Source organism: Myotis lucifugus, unplaced genomic scaffold (assembly GCF_000147115.1).
Source record: "Myotis lucifugus unplaced genomic scaffold, Myoluc2.0 scaffold_35, whole genome shotgun sequence".
Lineage (NCBI taxonomy): Eukaryota > Metazoa > Chordata > Mammalia > Chiroptera > Vespertilionidae > Myotis > Myotis lucifugus.
In genome coordinates this window covers 3,912,292-3,933,154 of record NW_005871083.1, presented here as the reverse complement: position 1 = coordinate 3,933,154, position 20,863 = coordinate 3,912,292, and the positions used below count along the sequence as shown (strand labels likewise).

General features: G+C 50.3%; 1 protein-coding gene across 2 annotated transcripts in view; it reads left to right on the top strand.

The window, feature by feature from the left end:
• The first annotated feature begins 3,713 nt into the window (after positions 1-3,713).
• PLCG2 (phospholipase C gamma 2) overlaps positions 3,714-20,863 on the top strand; it is a 135,269-nt gene continuing 118,119 nt past the window's right edge. Inside the window, exon 1 of one of the 2 annotated variants that reach the window (XM_006087041.2) lies at positions 3,714-4,140. In XM_006087041.2, coding sequence (XP_006087103.1) covers positions 3,948-4,140 — 193 coding nt within the window. In that variant the 5' untranslated portion in view covers positions 3,714-3,947. The remainder of the gene's footprint in view (positions 4,141-20,863) is intronic. The other variant, XM_014454317.2, reaches the window with a different exon arrangement.

Below are 20,863 nucleotides of genomic sequence, written 5' to 3'. Positions count from 1 at the left end.
TCTTACCTAAAGTCCCTTCCCTCCTCCCCCAAATTGATGGGCAGTTACGTTGTTTCCTGGGTTGCTTTTCTTTCTCTTTTTCTGTTACAAGTGATGCCTCCGTGAACATCCTTGTTCGTGTTTCTTTCTGCACATATATGATTATTGGATCAAAGCATATGCATATTTTACTAGATGCTCGCAGGTTGTCCTAAAATAATCAAGTTGAGCCAATCTGCCCCCCTACCTGCAGTGGCTGATACTGCCTGTCTCCAGTGACAACGTAAGTCCTACACTTGATCTTAGCCAAAAGGCCGAGAAGCGATGATAATGTAAGTCCTGATGCTGCAGGGTGGGTGTGAGGGCAGCAACAATTTCCCTGAAGCGGTAGAAGGGATGGTAACCTCTCAGGGATGCGACTGCTGATTTTCAACAGAGAATTGTTTCCTGGGATTTTGTATAACATCCTGTACTGGCCTAACATGTGCAGAAGAGAAGAAAACCCCCCTGCTTCCTGGTGCTGGCTCCTTGAATCCCAGAAGTTTATTTTGAAGAGAAGGACATGAAAAGTAGAAATGGTGAAACCTCTTGTTGAACCTCAGCCATGTTTGTATTTATACCATAAGTCATTTTACAGAGTTACCTAGGGAAGATGAGAAACAGGAACAAAAAAGGGATTTCAAAGCCCTTTCTTTCTTTCTTTCTTTCTTTCTTTCTTTCTTTCTTTCTTTCTTCCTTTCTTCCTTTCTTTCTTTCTTTCTTCCTTTCTTTTTGTTCTTTTTCTTTCTTCCTTTCTTTCAGCAGAAGCAAAATGGAAGTTGCCTGTGATGGCTAGGTGCACCTCCCCCAGTGTCAAGGCCTTGGAGACCTCCTTGCCTTAGATGCTGACCGCCCAGCTCTGGAAGCCTGGGTCGGGAGCTGGCTGCATTTTGGTGGTCGATTCCAAAGGATCCAAGGATCTTGTTGCCGTGAGGATGTCCTTCCAGTTCTGGCCAGAGGCAGCACGAAAGACTTGTTTATGGTGGAGCCAATCCACTGGGCTTTTGAGCTGGAAGTAACCAGAATCCTGGGATGGTTAAACCCAAGGCCCTCCCAGAGCCAGACAGAATGGAGAGCCCCAGTGCCTCCGGCTGGCAGGTTTAATCAGAGGTGGAGGTGTGACAGGGTGTGTGTTTCCCCTGGATGCCCTCCTGCACGTTGGACTTGAGACCTGGGGGTGGGGAACTCCAGCGTCAGCATGGTAAAGAGCTGCGGAGCTGGGACCAGGTGCAAACCCTGGTTCTGCCACTTTCCAGCTCTGTGACCTTAGACAAGGCCTTTAACCTCTCCGTAGAGAGGGACAGGGGCTGCCACAGTAGTTTCTGTCTGGCCAAATTCTGCCGTGGGATTCTGAATTGCAGAAGGCAGGTGCTGAAGGAGCAGAGGTGTGGGATCCAGACCAGGGTTCTAATCCTGGGGCATGACCTTGTCTGCATGACCTTGATCACATCATTTCACCCCTTAGGGCTTGTTTTCACTTCCTGTATTTCTCATTGAGATAAATGAGAGGAACCAGGTATAGCAGGTGCTGGCACCTGGGAGGGCCAATGAACAGTTATTGGGTGAGAGTGGCCATGGGCACCTTGTTTTCTCCCTTTGACCTGGATTAGAGGGTGAAGAGGTGGGAGGCTCACTTCAGGCAGAGTTCTTGGCACACCCTCTTAGTCCTGCTGCAGGGCCTTCACTTAAGCCTGTTCCTCTGCCTAAAACACTGTTCCCTCCTTCATTTTTAAAAAAAAATTAGATTCAGATGCCCTCTACCCCAAAGCTTTCTCTGCGCCCTCTAAGCTCCTGGCCTCACCCCAGACTAAACTCAGGGCCCCTCCCCAGTAGCCTCTCTCCACTCCCCCCTCATTTGCTTACTAGTCTCCAGCTTGGTGCTTGGCAGTAGAGTTGACACTCAAAGTATTGACTAACTGGCTGATTAATACTATCTGAGGCCCTGCTAAATGCTGGGGCTGCGTATATATTGTAGCTTTCGTCCTTCCAGCACCCCTTCAGGGTGGTACTGTTATCCCCATTTTACAGATGAGGAAACTGAGGCCCTGAGTTTGAGCATCTTGGCAGGAGGCTCTGGGCAAGTCAGAGCCAGAGTAGAGGCCAAGACAGCCCTGGCTGACAACCTGCCTCTCTACAGAGTAACCACTGTGGGCTCCTAAAGGGGTTTGGAGGGAGGGAAGGAGGTAAGGAAGGCACACAGAACAATTGATGGCAATAGATTCAGCAATAGCTAAATCCCAGGAGCACTGACTTTGCATCCTTGTTTTAAGGGCCAAGACCAAGCATGTCAAACTCGCGGCTGGCGGTCCGCATGTTTGACATGCTTGGCCAAGACATACTCTCCGGTTTAATCCTCACAAGAACCTTTAATCTATTTTCCTCTTTCCAAGTGTGGAAATGAGGCCCAGGGGCTTAAGTGACTTGGTGTAGGGCCAGCCTTAGTTCAAGTCCCCTCTGAGTGGCAGGCAGAGTGTCTTTGGATGTTTGGGGGCAGAATTGGGGGTTGAGGGTGCAGAGCAAGGGCTCAGGGAGGGACTGCAGGGTTGAGCAGAGGAGTGACATAATTTCACTCCTGTTCTGAAAGCATTCTTCTGGCTACTGGTCTGTGAGTTGTCTGTAGGAGGCAGGCAGAAGCAGGGAGACCAGTTAGTAGGTGCTTAGAATAATCCTATATAATAAAAGCCTAATATGCAAATCGATCAACTGGCAGAACGACTGGTTGCTATGATGCGCACTGACCACCAGAGGGCAGATGCTCAATGCAGGAGCTGCCCCCAGCCTGTAGGCCCAGGCCACCCAAGGCGGGTGCGAGTGGGGGCACCCCGATCACCCTGACAGTTACCCCACAGAGGGAGGCGACCAGTGGTGGCAGCAGGGGGCAGGGCGGCCAAGACAGGTGCCAGTAGGGGGGCCCCCCGATCACCCCCGCCGGTCACACCACAGATCAGTCCTGATCGTCAGCCAGGCCTAGGGACCCTACCTGTGCACGAATTTTGTGCACCAGGCCTCTAGTCCAAGTATAAGTTCTTGGAAGAACTGGTGAAGGGGCGAGATGGGTTGGATTCTGGATTTGCTGTTGGATTGGGTGTGGTTGTGAGAGAGGCCTGAGATTTGGCCAAGGAAGGTCCTGAGGTTTGGGGCCCTAGTGCCCCTCTGGTCACACAATTCGCTGCCACTAGAATCTTCTCCTAAACATCAGCTGTTGATGGGAATAGGTGGTGATCAAGGTCACCTGCTGGATGCTGAGCTTTGCTGGTGACATCGCATTCCAAGCTTTCTAACTGTGCCATTTTAGAAAGGAGGCTCTGAGGCTTGCAGGGTCACACAGCCTGCCCAGGGCCACAGAGTCGGCAGGAACCTATACCGGCACTTGAACTTGAGGCTGCCGGGCCCCGAGGTTTTCTGCCCTGTTGGCCCCATTTCTGTGCAGAGGTCTCCATGGACACATTCTGAAGTTTTGCTTTCTTCTGTTTCCAACTTCATGTAGGAAATAAAGGGATGGTTAGAAATTTCTCGGGAGGATAGAAAAGGATGTTGGGGATGAGGGCTGGGAGCCAGCCTGGGCTGCTTTGACTATTCAAATATTCTACAGCATGAAAGTGTGTGGGGAGGGAGGGGCTCCCGGCCAGGCTGGGGCGATTTGGTTATTCAAAGCCTGGGTGACGGTTGGGCATTGAGGTCAGGGGTGTCCTCCCACACCTCCACTTCCATTTAAACCTGTGTGTGTCCTGTGTGGGTCTGAGCAGCCAGCTATTCGCTGCCAGGAGGATCTTCTCCTAAAACTCATTCTCATGAGACAGGAGTTGGCTCTGGAAGTCCAAGTCCTGTTAACTAAATCCCCCTCGGTTAACTAAAGCCATTCACACTCCTCTGTCCTGCCCTCCAGCCTCGCTGTTCCTCACTCCTCCTCCTCCCTGGCGTGGCCAACAATGACCACCATGGTCAACGTGGACGCCCTCCCGGAATATGAGAAGAGTCAGATCAAGAGAGCCCTGGAGCTGGGCACCGTGATGACCGTGTTCAGCTTCCGCAAGTCCACCCCGGAGCGCAGGACCGTCCAGGTGATCATGGAGACGCGGCAGGTGGCCTGGAGTAAGACGGCCGACAAGATCGAGGGCTTCTGTGAGTACCTGCTGGGCAGGGCAGTGTGGCCTGCCTTCCCTGCGGCCTGGCCTGGGCGGCTCCTCACCTTCCTGCCTTCACTTGCCACTGCAGTTGTTGTTTTGATACCTTCTTCTGTTCTAAAAATGGAAATGTGGCCACTTTGTCTGGGTCTCTGATGGGCTTAGAGCAGGTGGGGGAAGTTCAGCCAGTTTCTTCAAAGGCCAACTTGGAAATGACACCCAGACGGCTCACCTGGGCTAGCAGGGGGGTGCTCAGTTAGGACAGCATCAGGGCCATTGGGTTCCTGTCGATGGTTAAGTTCTCTGCCCTCCTAGGGTCTAACAGGCCAGAGTTTGTGGAAACTCATAGCTTGGTAGCCAGATACACGTCTGTTTCATGTCACTGCAAACCACAGAGTGAGAGACCTTTACTTCAGCTCATGTGGACAGAGCATGTTCTGCAGCTTTCAGATGAGATTCTGGTCCTGGTGGAGGTGTCTTGCCTTCCCCACCCCCTTTAGATTAGGCAATTGGCTCAGTTCCTAAAGTTTCTAAGACTGTTTTTGTTTTTATTATTTGTTTGTTTTTTTTGAACAGAGTGAGGAGACTTAAGCAAGTTTCAGTTGCAGAGACTTGCTTTAATTTGCATTTTTTAATTGACTATTTTAAAAAAATGTTAATCCTCACCTGAGGATATTTTTTCCATGGATCTTTAGAGACAGTTGGACAGAGGAGCGGAGGAGAGAGAGAGAGAGAGCGAAATATTGATGTGAGAGCGACACATTGATTGGTTGCCTCCGGCACAAACCCAGACTGGGGCTGGGGTTGTAACCCATAACTCAGATACATGCCCTTGACCGGAAATCGAACCCACTACCCTTTGGGGCATGGGCCGATACTCTAACCACTGAGTAGCAGTGGCCAGAGCTTGACTACTTTTTAATTGAAAAATTGAAATGTACACTTGGGGGAAAAAAACAAAAAAAATTCATAAATAAATATCTCTCTTCTTCATCCCTCATCCCATGCTTCATAGGCAAGCTCATTATCAAGTTTATCTTCCAGAAATACTCTATGCTTGTGAATGTGTGTCACGTTTTTTACACAAGTGGGTACCTACTGCATACATTTCTGCACCGTGGTTTCTTTGTTTTAGATTCAATAATTATTTTGGAGGTGGTTTGTTATCAGCACATTGATCTGCCTTATTTCAGGGCCCCAAAGCATTCTGGCTGCAGGTAACAGTGTAACCCCTAGAGAGGGACATAGACTGTTCCTGGTCTTTTGCTATATTTGCATTCTTCCTCTTCCCCTTCCTATTCCTCATCCTCTTCCCCTGCCCCTTCCCTTTCTTTTAATTTTATGATTCATATACCATATAATTCATTCATTTAAAATTAACAACTAAAATTAACAACTCAGTGGTTTTTAGTATATTCACAGATATGTGCAACCACCACCATACTCAATTTTAGAACATTTCCATCACCTCAGAAAGACTCCCCGAACCCATTAGGCATCACCCTCTGTTCCCTGTCCTCTCCCTGCTCTAAGCAACCACTCATCTACTTTCTGCTTCTCTCGATTTCCCTGACCTGGACATTTCCTTTCCCTAGAATCATGACCTTTTGCGTCTGGCTCCTTCCACTCGGCATCATGTTTTCAAGGTTGGTCCACCTTGTGGCATGTGTCAGCTCCTCTTTCCTTTTTATGGCTGAATAATATCCCTTCGCATGGATTTCCCACAATTTGTGTATCCACTCATTCACTGAGTTGTTTCTACTGTTTGGCGATTAGGAAGTGCTGCCATGGGCGCTGATGTTCCCGTGTGGATGTATGCTTTCATTTCGATTGGGCGTGTGCCTAGGAGTGTTGTCGGTGTTTAATCATTTTAGGAACTGCCAGACTGTTTTCCAAGTGGCTGCACCATTTTACATTCCCACCCGCCGTGCATGAGGGTTATCTGTGCATTATTCTGTCCTGTACATGTATGGGGATATCCGAAGGAGAACTTCCTGTAAGCGTGATTTCCGAGTTAAAGAGTATTTTAACTTGGGAGTTTGTCAGCACCCACAGCAGCCCATGCGGGTGTGAGCGGACCTGTACCCCACGCCTTCCTCCACACCGTGATGCGGGTCTGAACTGAGCCAGTCACAGGTAGACTCAGGTAGCTTGGTGTCATTCTTCATTTGATTTCTCTTGTCACGAGTGAGATTGAACAGCTTCCCAAAGGTTGCTCCTGGCTTCGGAGCCAAGGAGGCCTCGGTTGGCCCAGAGCCCGAAGCCCTGCCTTGAAAGTATGTGGAAGCAGCCAACTTGCTTCTCATCTTTGTTTGCTTTGGCCACACTGGACCTCTCCGGTGGCTCAGAAACCTGTCGCAGCTGCAGGGGGAGGGAGGGGGGAGGGCGGGGGCGGGCTGCAGGGGCACTGACAGTAAATACAGGTGTGCCACGCTGAGTGGACGGGTCCTGCTGACCATGAGAAACACCTGGGGGCTTTCAAATGTATAGGCTGCTGGAACCTTCTCCTGAAGCCCGTGCTGAGGGGCACCAGACAGGATTTGGCTCCTGAAATCATTGCCAGGTGGTTCTCCCTCTCAGTTAACTGAAAGCAATTCCCCCTTCTCCCTGGGGTGACTAAGGGTGGTGTCACTGCCCAGGTTGGCTGGGACTGAGCGTTGTAGTTAATAGACTCCCAGGTGATCATGGTAACAGCTAGGTTTGACATATACTGTTTGCAACCTTCTTCCAACCCCTCCCTCCCTCCCTCCCTCCCTCTCTCCCTCCCATTTTTGAATGCCTGCTCTGCCAGGCCTGTTCTAGGTACCCGAGACACAGCAGTGATTAGATGAGACTCACCTCCTGCGGAGCCTACGTTGTGCCACTGAGTCCAGCAGTGTTTGGTGAGCTTTGCTGTGTGCCTGGGGGCAAGTTACATCTGCTTCCTGAGATTGAATTCCCGTATCTATAGAATGGGAATAATATAGGCGTCCGCTCCACACAGTGATAGCTGGGAATGAATGAAGGAGGAAATATGCCAGAAGGGTTCAACGCAGTCGCACGGGGTGAGCATTGGACCCTCGGGCGCTGCTGCTGTTACTTTTGCCGTCGTTGTAACGAGTGGCGGCCAGCTCTGCGGGTGGCCGTCTGGCTCAGGTGTTTGGACGTCTGGTGGGATCCACTGAAGGGTTTCGAGAAGAGGGTGATGTGGTCGCATTTGTGTTTTTGTTTCGATCATGCTCTGGCGGTCCTGTGTGAGGCGGCTGAGTTGGTGTGTTTGTAACGAGACAGGAAAAGCCAATTCTGGGGTAAAGAGCTTAGGAATGAGCGAGCAGGCCATGGGCCCTGGAATGGGGACTCTTAGGGCCATGTTTTCAGCCTCCTGTTGTCAGTGAGATGCCCTGAGGGGACACCCCCCTCCCCCAAGCTGCAGTGTTCTTCAAGGGCCCTAATTAGCAGGGACTGCAGGCAACTGTGAGGTCTGCAAGGGGCAGGCTGGCATGAGGGAGCATGCGTGTGGTTGTGGGGCATGTGGCATGTGACTTCTGGCAGGTGTCGCACCCTCCGTGTGGGCCTGGATGAGGCTAGACTAGACACACGCAGATCCCACTGTCTAGAGCAGTGCGGGGTTCTCTCCACCAGGCAAACGTCTGTAGACATTTTTAGTTGTGATAATGGAGGGGGAGGATGCTCGTCGCATCTAGGGAGTGAGTCAAAGCCAGGGATGCGGCTAAACACCTTACAATGCACGGACAGCCCCACTACAAACGAATTTCAGGACCAAGTGTCCGTGTGCCAAGGTGGAGACACTCCGGTCCGGGCCATGTGCTGACTAGTTTAGAGCCATAAAGCAGCCCTGGGCCTATAGGGCTTCTCTCTGGACCCTGTCGTGGCGGAGCTGTTTGGTGAGTTTGGCCCATATTTGCTATCCTGTTGGGACCTAGACTCTGCTGAGGGGGGATGGGGTCCCGGCCCTGGAGGGGAAGCAGACTCAGCCACCAGCCATGGCGGGATTGCGTGTTGCCGCCACAGTGAGGGTCTGTCTGCACGGGGTGCCTGTGAGGAGGGCCGGCTCTGTCCATCGGGCAGGGCCGGTGATGGGAAGTGGGAGAGGCCTCGCAGCGGGGCAGCTGCCTGTGTGGGGAGTCCAGGGAGAGGCTTGCCCGGAGGCCAGCAGGAGGGCCATCCCGAGTGGGCTCAGTGGCAGCCATTGCATGTGAGCGAGGAGATGTGTGAATCGGAGGTTTGGGCTGGTTAATTCTTCCATTCTTTGCAGCTCGGGCTGGGGTGAATGGGTATTTCCTCTGGGCTGGTAGTTTCCAGAATCTTTGCTCACATGTCCGCTGCCTTGGTGGTAAGGCTGGAGGACTGGGCTCAGCCGGATGGTTGACCGACCGATGGTCTGGGGGAGCTGCACTTGGGACTTGGCTCCTGGTGGCCCCCAGGGTGTGTTTCCAGGGGTCCGGGCAGGGGCTGCAGGCCTGAGCCTCAGAGGCCCCAGCCACCTGCACCCGCTCAGGTCACCGCGGCGGCTCAGGTTCATGAATGGGGAATTTCCATTCTATCCCTGGTCAGGTCATGTACTCGAGGCAACGGATCGATGTTTCTCTCCCTCCCTCTGCCTTCCTCTCTCCCTAAAATCCATAAAAACACATCCTCAGGTGAGGATTAAAAAAATAAGAAGAATGGAGAATTTCCTCGTGGAGAGAAAGTGGCACGCATGCCCATCCAGAGAGGGAAGACACTGATGGTGACCACCTGGGGGCCAGCGACCCTGAGCACACCTGGACTCTGGGCTCAAACCCCTGCTTTGCCCTTCACTAGGTGTGTGACGAGTGAGATAATATAGTTCCTGACTTACTGGTGAAATGAAAGGGGTTCATTCTGTGTACTTTTTATATGTGGGAAACTGCACAACTGGAACAGAACACAGTGAGGGTCCCTCCCTGAGAGTCTGGCTCCCTGAGCGTCTCTGGAAGTGCTGCCGGAAGTTTTCCTTTCCTCCCGGGGACCAGCTGAGCAGACTCCGTGCAGAGCCGCCTGCTCGGGGCCTTTCTGAGTTGAACTTCGGGGCCCTCCTGCGTCTCGTCCATTTGTGGGGCCTGGAATGTGTCCCAGGAGCCACCTCGGTGCCGCCTGTTTGTGGAGTCTGGTTGGTGTGGTGATAAGCCACGTCTGAGGGCTTGGATGGCATCTGTCTCGACCGAATAGGCTTTTCTCCTGAAGTTTTCACGGGCACTTCTCTGTCTGCTCCTTTTGAGCCAGATGTGGCTGCCCCGAATGAGGAATGCTCAAAGCCAGAGCAGTTCTGTGTCCTTGGTCTCGGGCTCTTGGCTTGCCTGTCTGATGATGATGATGATGATGATGATAGTGATAGTAGCAGCAGCAGCAGCCACCTGTAGTGGATGCTCACGCTGACCCTGCGAGACAGCGACCATCCCGCTTTTACTTTGAGGAAGCTGAGTCCCAGGGAGACTGGGCGACATGACATGCCCAAGGCCACACATTCAGGAAGGGGCAGAGCTACAGTTTCTCTCGTTCTGTCTGCCTCCAGAGTCTCATATCGTCCTCCTGCTCCTGCATCCTCTCGGAGACCTTTCAGTTCTGTGTGACAGAGAAGCACGCTGATGGGGCCCGGGAGCCGCAGCGCTCACACTTGGTCACACAGGAGGCCAGTGCAGCCATCCCCGCGGCGTGCAGGGGACACGCTCGGCCGGGCGCTGGCGATGCCAGAGGAGGGAGGCGCCAGAGGTGCCCTGGTCAGCGGGAGGCACAGGTGCCAGGAGACCACGGACATGGCAGCGTGGACCAGCGGGAGCAGAGCCAGGTGGTGAAATGGGGTCGTGAGGCCTCTCAGCCAATTCTGAAACCCATGCTTGGGCTTCTTATCCATGAATCAATGAGTATTTTTGAAATTTGTTATTTTATCAAAATGTCTTCAAACTAGTATAAAGCAGATTTTTTTTCTCACTGGCATCTCCTGTCTAAAAAGAAATCTAAGCCCTAGCCGGTTTGGCTCAGTGGATAGTGTTGGCCTGTGGACTGAAGGGTCCCAGGTTCGATTCTGGTCAAGGACACATGCCTAGGTTGTGAGCTCGATCCCCAGTGGGGGGCATGCAGGAGGCAGCCAATCAATGATTCTCTCTCATCATTGATGTTTCTATTTCTCTCTCCCTCTCTCTTCCTCTCTGAAATCAATAAAATTTTTTAAAAAAAAAATCTAAAAAGAAAGAAAGAAAAAAAAAGAAGAAGAAATCTACTCTGTGAAAGTACAAAGTGGTCCCAGGCTCCTCTACTCACACATCCATCAGAAGTAAGATCAGCCAGTGTCCCAGGGGCTGTAAACTCACGTATCTGTCAGTCTTGGCTGTGCAGCGATGGTCTATGGCAGCACAGACCCTGAGCCCGAGTGCTGGGCTCCCGTGCTAGGCCTCCCACTTAGTTGGGGTGTGACCTTGGACGGCTCAGGTCACCTCCTTGTGCCTCCATTTCCACATCTAGAGAATGAGGATAACAAGAGAACCTGCCTCCCTAGGCTCTGGTGAGGCTTCAATGAAGTGATACATGTAACTGCTTTCAGACGGGCCGGCCGGGCGCCCTGGAGGCAGGTGCTCAAGTATGTGCTGCTCTTGTCCCCCTGGCCCTCAGCGTTATCGTCACCGTTATCAAACATAGAGGGGAATGGCACTATAGAAAGGGTGAGATGAATAGTAGAACTTCCATTTATATAGTGATTTTCCTTGCTGCACCCAATGGATTGTCCAGCTCCCCTTCTGGGATATACACTCTTTACGTTGGAGCCTGCTGGTGTGAACACAGAACTGTTTATTCCTGACGTTGAGACAGACCTACTTGTATGCTGGGTGGTTGAGGAATCTGTCTCTGTGGTCCTTCCAGGGTTGTCTGCTGTCCTGGTCCACGGGTACTTGATCTTAGACTTTGTTCCTTTGCTGATTCAGCAAATACTCAAAGAGGACTTGGTGTGTGTCGGGTATTATGTTTGTCACTGGGGATGAAGGGAACAGGACAGTGAGCTCCCTAGAGGAGCTTACCGTCTCATAGGGAAGATGGGAAAAGATACTCATTCATTCATTTTGGATTGTGATGGATGCCAGGACGGAAAGGAATGGCACCGTGACAAGGAGGACCAGGGAGGAACACTGTTTTAATTGGGCAGGCATCAGAAAAGCCCCTCTGAAGGTGATATTTGAGTTGAGATTTGAAGGCGGGAGGAGGAGAAGGAGGCCATGGGAAGCTCTGGGGAGAAGCGTTCCAGGCAGCGGGCACAGGAATAAAGCTTCCGCATTAGCCAGGCAAGCTAACTGCAGTGACACATGCCTCAGTGATACGATCCAACTCTGTCACTCAAGTCATGATCCACTGGGATTGGGGGGGGGGGACTCTGCTGGCTGGTGGCATCACCGACCCCAAAGGCACCTGAGGCCACGTCAGGATCCTCTGTCCAGCAAGCAAGTGGGGGTAGAGGAAGCATAGAAGATGGCTTAGCAGGGTTTTATGAGCCAGGACTGAAGGTAGAGGTTTCCACCTTCCATTGAGCAGAACTTGGCCTGTGACTAGCTGCAGAGGATGCTGGGAAAAATAAGAAATGGGTTTAGGGGCATCTCCCAGGCGCTTCCATAGCTGCTCACTTTGGAGGGTGCAGAGGTGGCTGCAGGAGCCCCACTGATGCTAAAGAATAGATAATTGTAGGGATTTGGGAGGTCTTGTATGAATCTAGGAAGATGAATAGCCTTACCCCTGGGCCTCAGGGGAAGGGAAGGTGGTGGCACTGAGGTTTCTTCCATCCTGTCTGAGACAAGAGCAACTGGCAGTGACATCTCTTCATAGACTGGCCTCGTCTGCCCTCTTAGGTTTCCTCGCAGCCATGGCTTGGCCCTTCCCAGCAAAGCCTCTCTCCGCCTTAACTCCCTGTGTGGCCCCAACAGCTAAGGCTTTGGCTTCCAGGCCTCCCAAGGATGGACTCCTGAGAGAGGCCTCTGATTGGCCAGATCTTTTGAGCCAGTGCACGGGGATTGGCTGTTTTGAGGCCAGAGTCCTCTCTGGTCAGCTTTGGTGAGGGGGCAGGTTAGAGGGCATCTCCTGTTGGAGAACATAGTCTGGCTTCTTCAGGGCTCGTGGGCCCCTATAATGGGTTGAATCACCCATTCCAATCCAATATATGAATCAACCCCCCCCCCCGCCCCAATTCATATATTGAAGCCCTAACCCCTAGCACCTCAGAATGGCCTTATTTGGAAATTGGGTTATTGCAGATGTAATTAGTTAAGAGGAGGTCATGCTGGTGTAGGGTGGGACCCCCTATTCCAGTATGAGTGGTGCCCTTATAACCACACACACACACACACACACACACACACACACACACACACGGAGCGAAGGCCATGTGATGGCGGATGTGGAGATTGGAGTGAAGCATCTGCGAGCTAAGGAACACCAAAGATTGCCAGCCATCACCAGCCGCTGGAGAGAGGCACGGAACACATCCTCCCCGCCTTCAGAAGGAACCAACCCTGCCGACGCCTCAAGGTTGGACTTCCAGCCTCCAGAACTGTGAGGCGATGGATTTCTGTTGTTAAGCCACCCATTTGTGGTACATTGTTACAGCAGCCATAGCGGATGGGGGCAGTGGGGTGAGCGGGGCCATTGAGGTATCCATTTGCCCACAGCTGTGTGGATAAGTTGGAGTTTGTTGTAAAGGAATTTAAGTGTATTCCAAGCGTCACCTTATTTCCTGGCTGCACTGGACTTGGCTTGGGTCGTAGGGCGACAGAGGCAGTGTAGGGTACTGGTAAGTGTGGGAAACAGAGCCAGCCTGCTTGGATTTGACTCTGTGGCTTATTAGCTGTGTGATCTCGGACAAGAGACTTACTTCTACGTGCCTCCGTTTCCTTACCGGTAAAATGGGAAGAATGATGGACCCACCTTGTAGGGTTGTTAGGAGGATCAGATGAGTTCCTGTAGGCAAATCATTTAGAAAGGTGCCTGGGGAATACTAGGTAAGGTTTGTTCTTGCTATTATGCCTCTCGCCTCTCTCCCATATCCCCTTGAAATCTCTACTCCAAGCAGCCAGGCCTCCCCTTTGGAGGACCAGGTCCAGGTCCAGTTGGCTATGGCTGGTCCAGTCCTGCACACCCCTGGCTGCGGGGCATGGACTCGGGTCTCTTTCAGTCTGGCTTTGGGGAAGTAGGTGTCCCAGCCCAGAACTCCATCTGGCCGTCGTGAGGGGAGGAGAGGCAGTGGGAGTGTGGGCACATCCAGCTCTGAGAAGCCAGAGGGCAGGGCGCAGGAACCTCTGTCCCTTGCAGCAGTGCCAGGCTCTGGAATGCAGGTGTGTCCCACTGTGTGTAACTAGAGGTTCCTGGATAGGTGGTGTAAGTCAGGTCTCTCCCGGATGGCTAACTAGAGGAGGGCGCTGTTAGGAGGTATCCTTGGTGCATCCCTTTGGAGAGGAGATCGCTCCCACCGCCTGCCCCTCCACTCCTCTACCTTAGCGTGCATTTTCGCCTATCAGACTAGCAAAGCGGTGGGTCTTGCTTTGTCCTGGAAGAGACTTAAGTGCAGTGCAGTGTGAAGTGGGAGCCAGAAATCCTGGTGGCGACTTTCCTGTCCCCTGGCAGTGCCTGGCCAGGTCCTCAGGGTCCTCGTCCCAGACTCTGGGCTCTGGGAGTCAGGGACCCACCTGTTCTCTCACCGAGGAGGGTCCCCAGCAGCTAGGCTATGCCCGCCCCACAGTGGATGCTTCAGGGAAAGGATTGGATGCCCTCTCTGCCTCTGCCCCCTCTTTCTCTCCAGACACAGAAGTATCTGGGCAATCCACTCTGCCTCTTAGCCTCTTTGTGCCTCAGTTTACTCATCTGTGAGATGGGGTAATGACGGAGCTACCCTGTCGGATCTTGTGAGCATTCAGTTTGTAAATGCATGTAACGTGTACTTGGCAGGGTGCCTGGCGCTCATGCTGCCCCGAGGGCTTGCCAGAGCCTGCATTTGCGGGCACTGGAGGTGTGGCAGAGCCCATACGTGTAGACGCTCCCTCCTCCTGCTGTACTGGGCCTGGGGGTAAGGGTCCGATTGGAGTTAAGGTCCCTTGGGTTGGAGCAATGCCTTTTCCCTTCTGCGAGTCGAGTCCGGGGAGGCCTGGACTTGGAGGAGGAGCGTCAACAGGGCAGTGGTGAAGTTTTGTAAACAGAATCAGTGGTGATGTCTGTTTAGGGCACACGAGGCCTTCTGCACCCTCCTGGCACAGTGGGGAGGAAGCTGTGAGGTGCTGCTTTCATCTTATATGAGTTGTCCTGGTGGCCACAGTGGGACTGGGTTTGGGGGTGCAATGTCTGTGCCTGCGAAGAAGGATTCTGTTCTGACAGAGAAAACCATGGGAACTGGCTAATTTGTGAAATGCAGACTAGCAAAGGACAGTGAGCACAGCCTGGCCACTCCGGGCCACTCCTGGCCTGCTGCCAGCCCCTGCTGATGGGAGCAGCGCCCCCCGCCCCCCACTGGCCCGGGGACTGGCTGGAGGAGGACCTGTGTCCCTGGGGAGGCAAGGAGGACCCAAGCCGGGGTGGCCAAGTATGAACCTTGTGCTGATTTCCTGTTTAAGGCAGCCCTGAGCTGGCCTGATCCGACCTTGTTTTATTTCCCCTAATTAGAACAACTTTTAGTTTCTTCTCGTTGCAGAAGTAACATGTATTCATTAGTAGAAACATTTTAGCTACAACTGGGTAGGATAACAACCCCTTTCCTTTTCCTCTCCCCCCTACCCACTTGGTGTACACCTTTCCAGATATATTTTTTTTTGCAAGACATAGATCCATTTTTATAAAATGAGTCCTTTCATAATACTTTTTAATAATACGCCCCTTTCATTTTGTGTCACATTGTGACCATGTTTTATTATTATTGTGAGCTATTTTAGACATTGAGATGAATGTAGAAGCTAAGATGACAAACAAACACCTATGTACTCAAGAGCAAGCCTTCTAGGGTCTGGCTCTGACACTTACAATGTCTGTGACCATGGCCAAGTTATTGAGCTCTCATTGTACCCATCTGTAAAGTGGGATCATAGTGGTGCCTCTCCACTGGATTCTCATGAGGATTAGGTAAGCGAGTTACATAGCGCACTTTGGGATAGTGCCTCAGTGTCCCACAGCACTCAGTAAGCGTTAGCTGCAGTTGCTATTGTTGTTGTTACTATTATCATCTCTATGTACTGTATTAGTCAAAATAAAGGTGCCCCTTCCCCCCGAAAGATGTCCACTTCCTAATCTCCAGAACCTATGGCTCCATTATGCTATATAGTAAAAGGCTTGTTGCAGATGCGATTCAGTTAATGACCTTGAGATTGCGAGTGAGTGGGCCTGATGTCATTTCAAGGTCCTTCCTGAAGGAGGGAAGGTGGAGGGTCAGAGTCCGAGAAGGAGATGTGATGACAGAAACAGAGGTCAGAGGGATGGAATCAGGGGCTTTGAGGGAGGAGGGGGACCATGAGCCAACGGATGCTGGCGCCTCCAGCAGCTGGAAAAGGCAAGGAAACGGATTCTCCCCAGAGCCCTGCTGACAACTTGATTTTAGCCCAGTGAGACCCATTTTGGATGTCTGAGCTCCAGAACTATAAGATGATAAATCTGTGTTGTCTTAAGCCACTTAAGTTTGTAGTAATTTATTTAGCAGCCACAGCAAATGAATATACTCTTCTAAGCAATTTAGACAAATCATAGTATTTGCTTTGGGTCTTTATGTTGTTGTTGTTAATCCTCACCTAAGGACATTTTCCCATTGATTTTTAGAGAGAGTAGAAGGGAGTGGGGGAGACACAGAGAGAGAAACATTGATGTGAGAGAGACGCATCGATTGGTTGCCTCTGGCATGTGCCCCGACTGGCCCAGGGATTGAGCCTATAACCAAGGTATGTGCCCTTGACTGGAATCGAACCCGAGACCCTTCAGTCTGCGGGCTGATGATCTATCCATTGAGCCAAACCGGCTAGGGCTGTTTGTTTTTAAGAAAGAAAATATTATAAATATTGCTAAGTCCTCATATATACCCCTCATTACCTAGAGAAACCAGTGTCATGTGATAATTACTGTTCCCATGCATATGTTTTACATTTATCTTAAACATTTTATTCTATAATTAGTATATAATGTATTTGTGAGGTATCCACATCATTACGGGTAGTGTCATTTTTGACTGCTGTTAATGGCCTCAGTACACCTGGAGAATTCATCTGTCCTTTTCATTATGGACACTTAGGCTGTTTCCAGTTGTGAAAAATTTTCCAAGTATATGCTTCTGTTTTGTTTGAAATGGCTATAGTTTTCGACTTTAGTTTTATTTTTTAACCAATCTCCTATTTTTGGATATTACATAGTTTATTATTTTGCTGTGTCACACATTGATCCCGGGAACTTTTAATTTTTTTTTTTAATCCTCACTGGAGGATATGTTTATTAATTTCTAGAGAGAGGGAAAGGGTAAGGGAGAAAGAGAGAAAGAGACATCAATGTGAGAGAGAAACATTGATTGGCTGCCCCCATAGGCACCCCAACAGGGGCCGAGGATCAAACCTGCAACCCAGGCATGTCCCCCGACCAGGAATCGAACCCTTGATCTTTCAGTGTATGGGACGACACTCCAACCAGCTGAGCCATGCCAGCCAGGGCTGGGGACGCACGTGTTCATAGCTAACGCTTAGGCACGTCCCTGTAATTTCCAGAGGATACATTTCTAAAAGGACTTCTGGGAGGAAGGAAAGGCTGTGCAGGGCAGAGTGTTCAGTTGTCCTCAGGACAGCTGCACCAACTCATGTCACCCTCCCCCGTTGCCAGCACCTGGGCGTCTGTCCGCTTTTCCAGCTGTTACAGATACAGAATTCTTCCGCAAACGAAGGGTCTTATGAGTGTGGTTTGTGCTTCCTTCTCCACCTGGTTTGATACTTGTTCTGGTCCAGGCTGGAAAGCAGCCTGATTGCTCTAAAGACTTGTGGTTCTCACCGTGACAATAGCATGACCACCTGGGATGGCAGGAAGAGTAGACGCTTGTCCTGTGGACCGAGGCTGCTGGCATGTCCTCGTTCGATGCACACATGAAGTCGGCATTTTCCTGATCTCGGTGAGAAACTTGATGTGGAGGGAAGCCTAGGAACTTCCAAGGCGACAGCCGGGATTTCCTTCCAGTGATGCCGATTGCTCAGCTCAGGTGTTAGTAGAACAGCCATCTTCTGGGATGTGGTTGAGCAGTCGTTTTCCTTTCTCAAGAATAAGGCTTTTGCCTGGTTGGTGTGGCTCAGTGGTTGAGCATCGACCTATGAACCAGGAGGTCATGGTTCCATTCCTGGTCAGGGCACATGCCTGGGTTGTGGGTCCAATCCCTGGTGAGGACAGTGTAGGAGGCAGCCAATTGATGGTTCCCTTCTCATTGATGTTTCTACTTCTCTCTCCCTTCCTCTGTAAAATCAATAATAATAATAAAAATCTTAAAAAAAGAATAAGGCTATTAATGACCTTCCATTTTGAAGCTGGTTCCAAAAAATATATGGCTCATTGAATTGCCGGTCAGAGTCAGGGGTGGAATGAAAAGACTGGACTCTGGTTCCTGTGGCAAGTGGTGTCTTGTCTCTGTACGTCTGGTGTCTGGCATCAGGTGCCCCCAGTAGGTTAGATGCTCAGTAAATGTGTGCTGTTGAACTATAACTTTTTTTTTTTTAGGGAGGAATCTACCTTCTGCCTGTAGATTTGCTCATCCTGGACATTTCACATAAATGGAATCATGCAGTACGCAGCCTTTTGTACCTGACTTGTTTTATTTAATACTAGAGGCCCGATGCATGAAATTTGTACAAGGGCCTTGGCCCTGGCCCCCGTCCGCTGTGGCTTTGTCCGGAAGGACATCCAGTCTAATTAGCATATTATGCTTTTATTATTATAGATAATGTTGCCAAGGTTCATCCATGTTGTAGCATGAATGAGTTCTTTATTCCTTTTTATGGCTGAATAATATTCCACTGTATGGATAGACCAGTTTGTTTATCCATTCTTCAGTTGGTAGACATTTAAGTTGTTTCTACTTTTGGGCTCTTACGAGTAATACTGCTGCAAACATGTGTGTGCAAATTTTGTGTGACTGTGTTTTCATTCTCTTGGACATGTACCTAAGGGTGGCATTGCTGGGCCACATGTCACTCTATGTTTAGTTGTTTGAGAAGCTGCCAAGACTGTTTTCCAAAGCGGCTGCACCATTTTACATTCCCACCAGCATTGCACGAGGTTCCAGTTTTTGCTTGTCCTCGCCAACACTTGTTATTATCGTTCTTTCTGATGATAGCGGTACTAGTGGGGGTGAAGTCGCATCTCACTGTGGTTCTGATTTGCACTTCCCCGGGTGGCTCATTGTTCTGTGTTACACAGAGCTCATTATTTATGCGTCTTAGTTGATGCAATGTTTTCTCATCGACCCTTTGCTGTCTGTGGGCAGCATTCCAATCTTACTTTCACTTTCCTTGGTGTAGCATTGCCATTGGGTGCTCACTATGGCAGCTGTGAGGCACTCTGGGAAGCTTAGCGAGAGCAGCTGCACGTGGCCACTGGTCAGTAGGGACATGATTCCAGGCTGGAGTCTAGAACCACAAGTTTTAACCATTACAGCCTTTTGGGGCGAGAGGAATCAGTTATTGAAGGTGGTAGCCTGTCTCAGTTCTCTTAGTAAATGTTTAAGTTCACCCTATGCTGAGGGTGAAGCATGGCACAGATTTTCCATGCTTTCAAGGTTTGATACCGTGGTCCAGGGTGTCCCTACTTACTGTTCATGGAGCCCTGGAAATGCCTTCTCACTTCCTCACTGCCCACTCGAGCCCCTCTGCCTATTGTTTGGCTGCCAGCCACCCTCTGAGAGGAGTTGGGGGAAATGGAATTGGGAGGTACTGCTGGTACCAGGACAGGAGCATGTTCCTAAAAGTTTGGGAGCACCTGGAAGGCATATCATTTTGCATTTCTTGAGCACCTGCCAGGAGTCAGCACTGTGCTGAGCACTGTAAGCACATATGTACCATTCATCATGCATCGGGATAGTCATGTATAGTTTCCAGTCATCACAATATACTTGTGACTTAAACCCTTTTTCTGTGAGTCAAGTGAGCTTGGGTGACTTGCCCAAGGGTACCAGACTTCCTAGAGGAACTATAGCAGGCCCGTTTTCCCCAACCACCATCTGCCATAAAAAAATGTAGATTAAGAGATTGGAAAGAGAAGCCACAGACTGGGAGAAAATGTTTGCAAAACACATGGCTGATAAGAGACTTGTATCCAAAATATAAAAGAACTCTTAAAACTCAACAATAATAAAACAAGCAATCCAATTAAAAAGTGGGCAGAAGATCTGAGCCGACACCTCCCTCCCTCTTCTCCCGTCCCAGGCACATTGCTGCCCACCCCTCCATTCTGCTGTAGACCGCCTGGGCTACTTCTAGTCAGTGCTGCCCAAAGGAGAGATGTGATCCATCAATGCCAGCCATGTGTATCGTTTAAAATTTTTTTAGACACCGCATTCAAAAAAGGTAAAAAGAAAAAGAGGTGACATTAATTTTAATAATAAATGTTATGTAACTTAGCATATCCAAAGTATTATTTCAACATGGACAAATAGAGTTATTAATGAGATTTAAACTTCTTGTTTTTGGACCGAGTCTTCAAAATCTAGTGTGTGTTTGATACCCACCAAACATCTCAGTTTGGACCAATTTAGTTTTGAGTGCTCAATAGCCAAATTGGGCTAGTAACTAGCAGGGCTGGGGAATGTCTAGCCTGTAGGCCGTATGAGGCCTGCAAAATCTTTCGGTCTGGCCCTGCAAAGGCATTGGGGGTGAGTTAATTAAATGTTTGACCAAATATAGCAGGCTGATTTTGTATGGCCTTCGAATGATGTTATAAATGTCCAAATGGTCCTTAGCCAGCGTGGCTCAGTGGTTGAGCATCGACCTAGGAACCAAGAGGTCACAGTTTGATTCCCCGTCAGGGCACATGCCCGGGTCGTGGGCTCGATCCCCCGTGTGGAGTGTGCAGGAGGCAGCTGATCGATGATGTTCCTGTCTCTATAGAGGTTTCTATCTCTCTATCCCTCTCCCTTCCTCTCTCTCTAAAAATATCAATAATAAAAAAAAAAGGTTCCCCACCCCTGAGCTACTGTGGGTTCTAGAATATAGAACTATATGGGACCCATATAGTGGGTTCTAGAATATACCTCTTTCCTCTTTTTGCACTCACCCACCGCCTTGGTTACCTCCACATTCTTCCTTCTTCCCCAGGCAGCGCAGGTGCTCTCCGTGTGGCAGCTGCTTTGATGACCGTGATGGTGAATCATGGCCCGCTTCCGGAGGTCAGGTGGCTTTATTTTCCCACCGAGACTGAAAACTGGAATCATGCATGTCTGCTGGCTTTGCCATCTGCTTGGGTGTCTGTCCTAGATTTGGGTGTGGCACCTGATCCTGGGGCCTGAGCATCCACTTCCAGCTTCTGCAAATGACTGAGTAGTCCTAGTAGAACCTTCTGGAAGTGTGGCCTGTCCCGGGTAGCACTGATCAGCTTCAGTGCATGTCGAGACTTGAGTCTGCACTATGACCTGGTAATCGGTTGTCTGCTGATGTGTGGCACAGGTTGGCAACTGGTCTTGCAGATTGTAATTGAGTAAATTATATGGAAGAAAATAGAGAGCTGGCAGGCGACAGGGC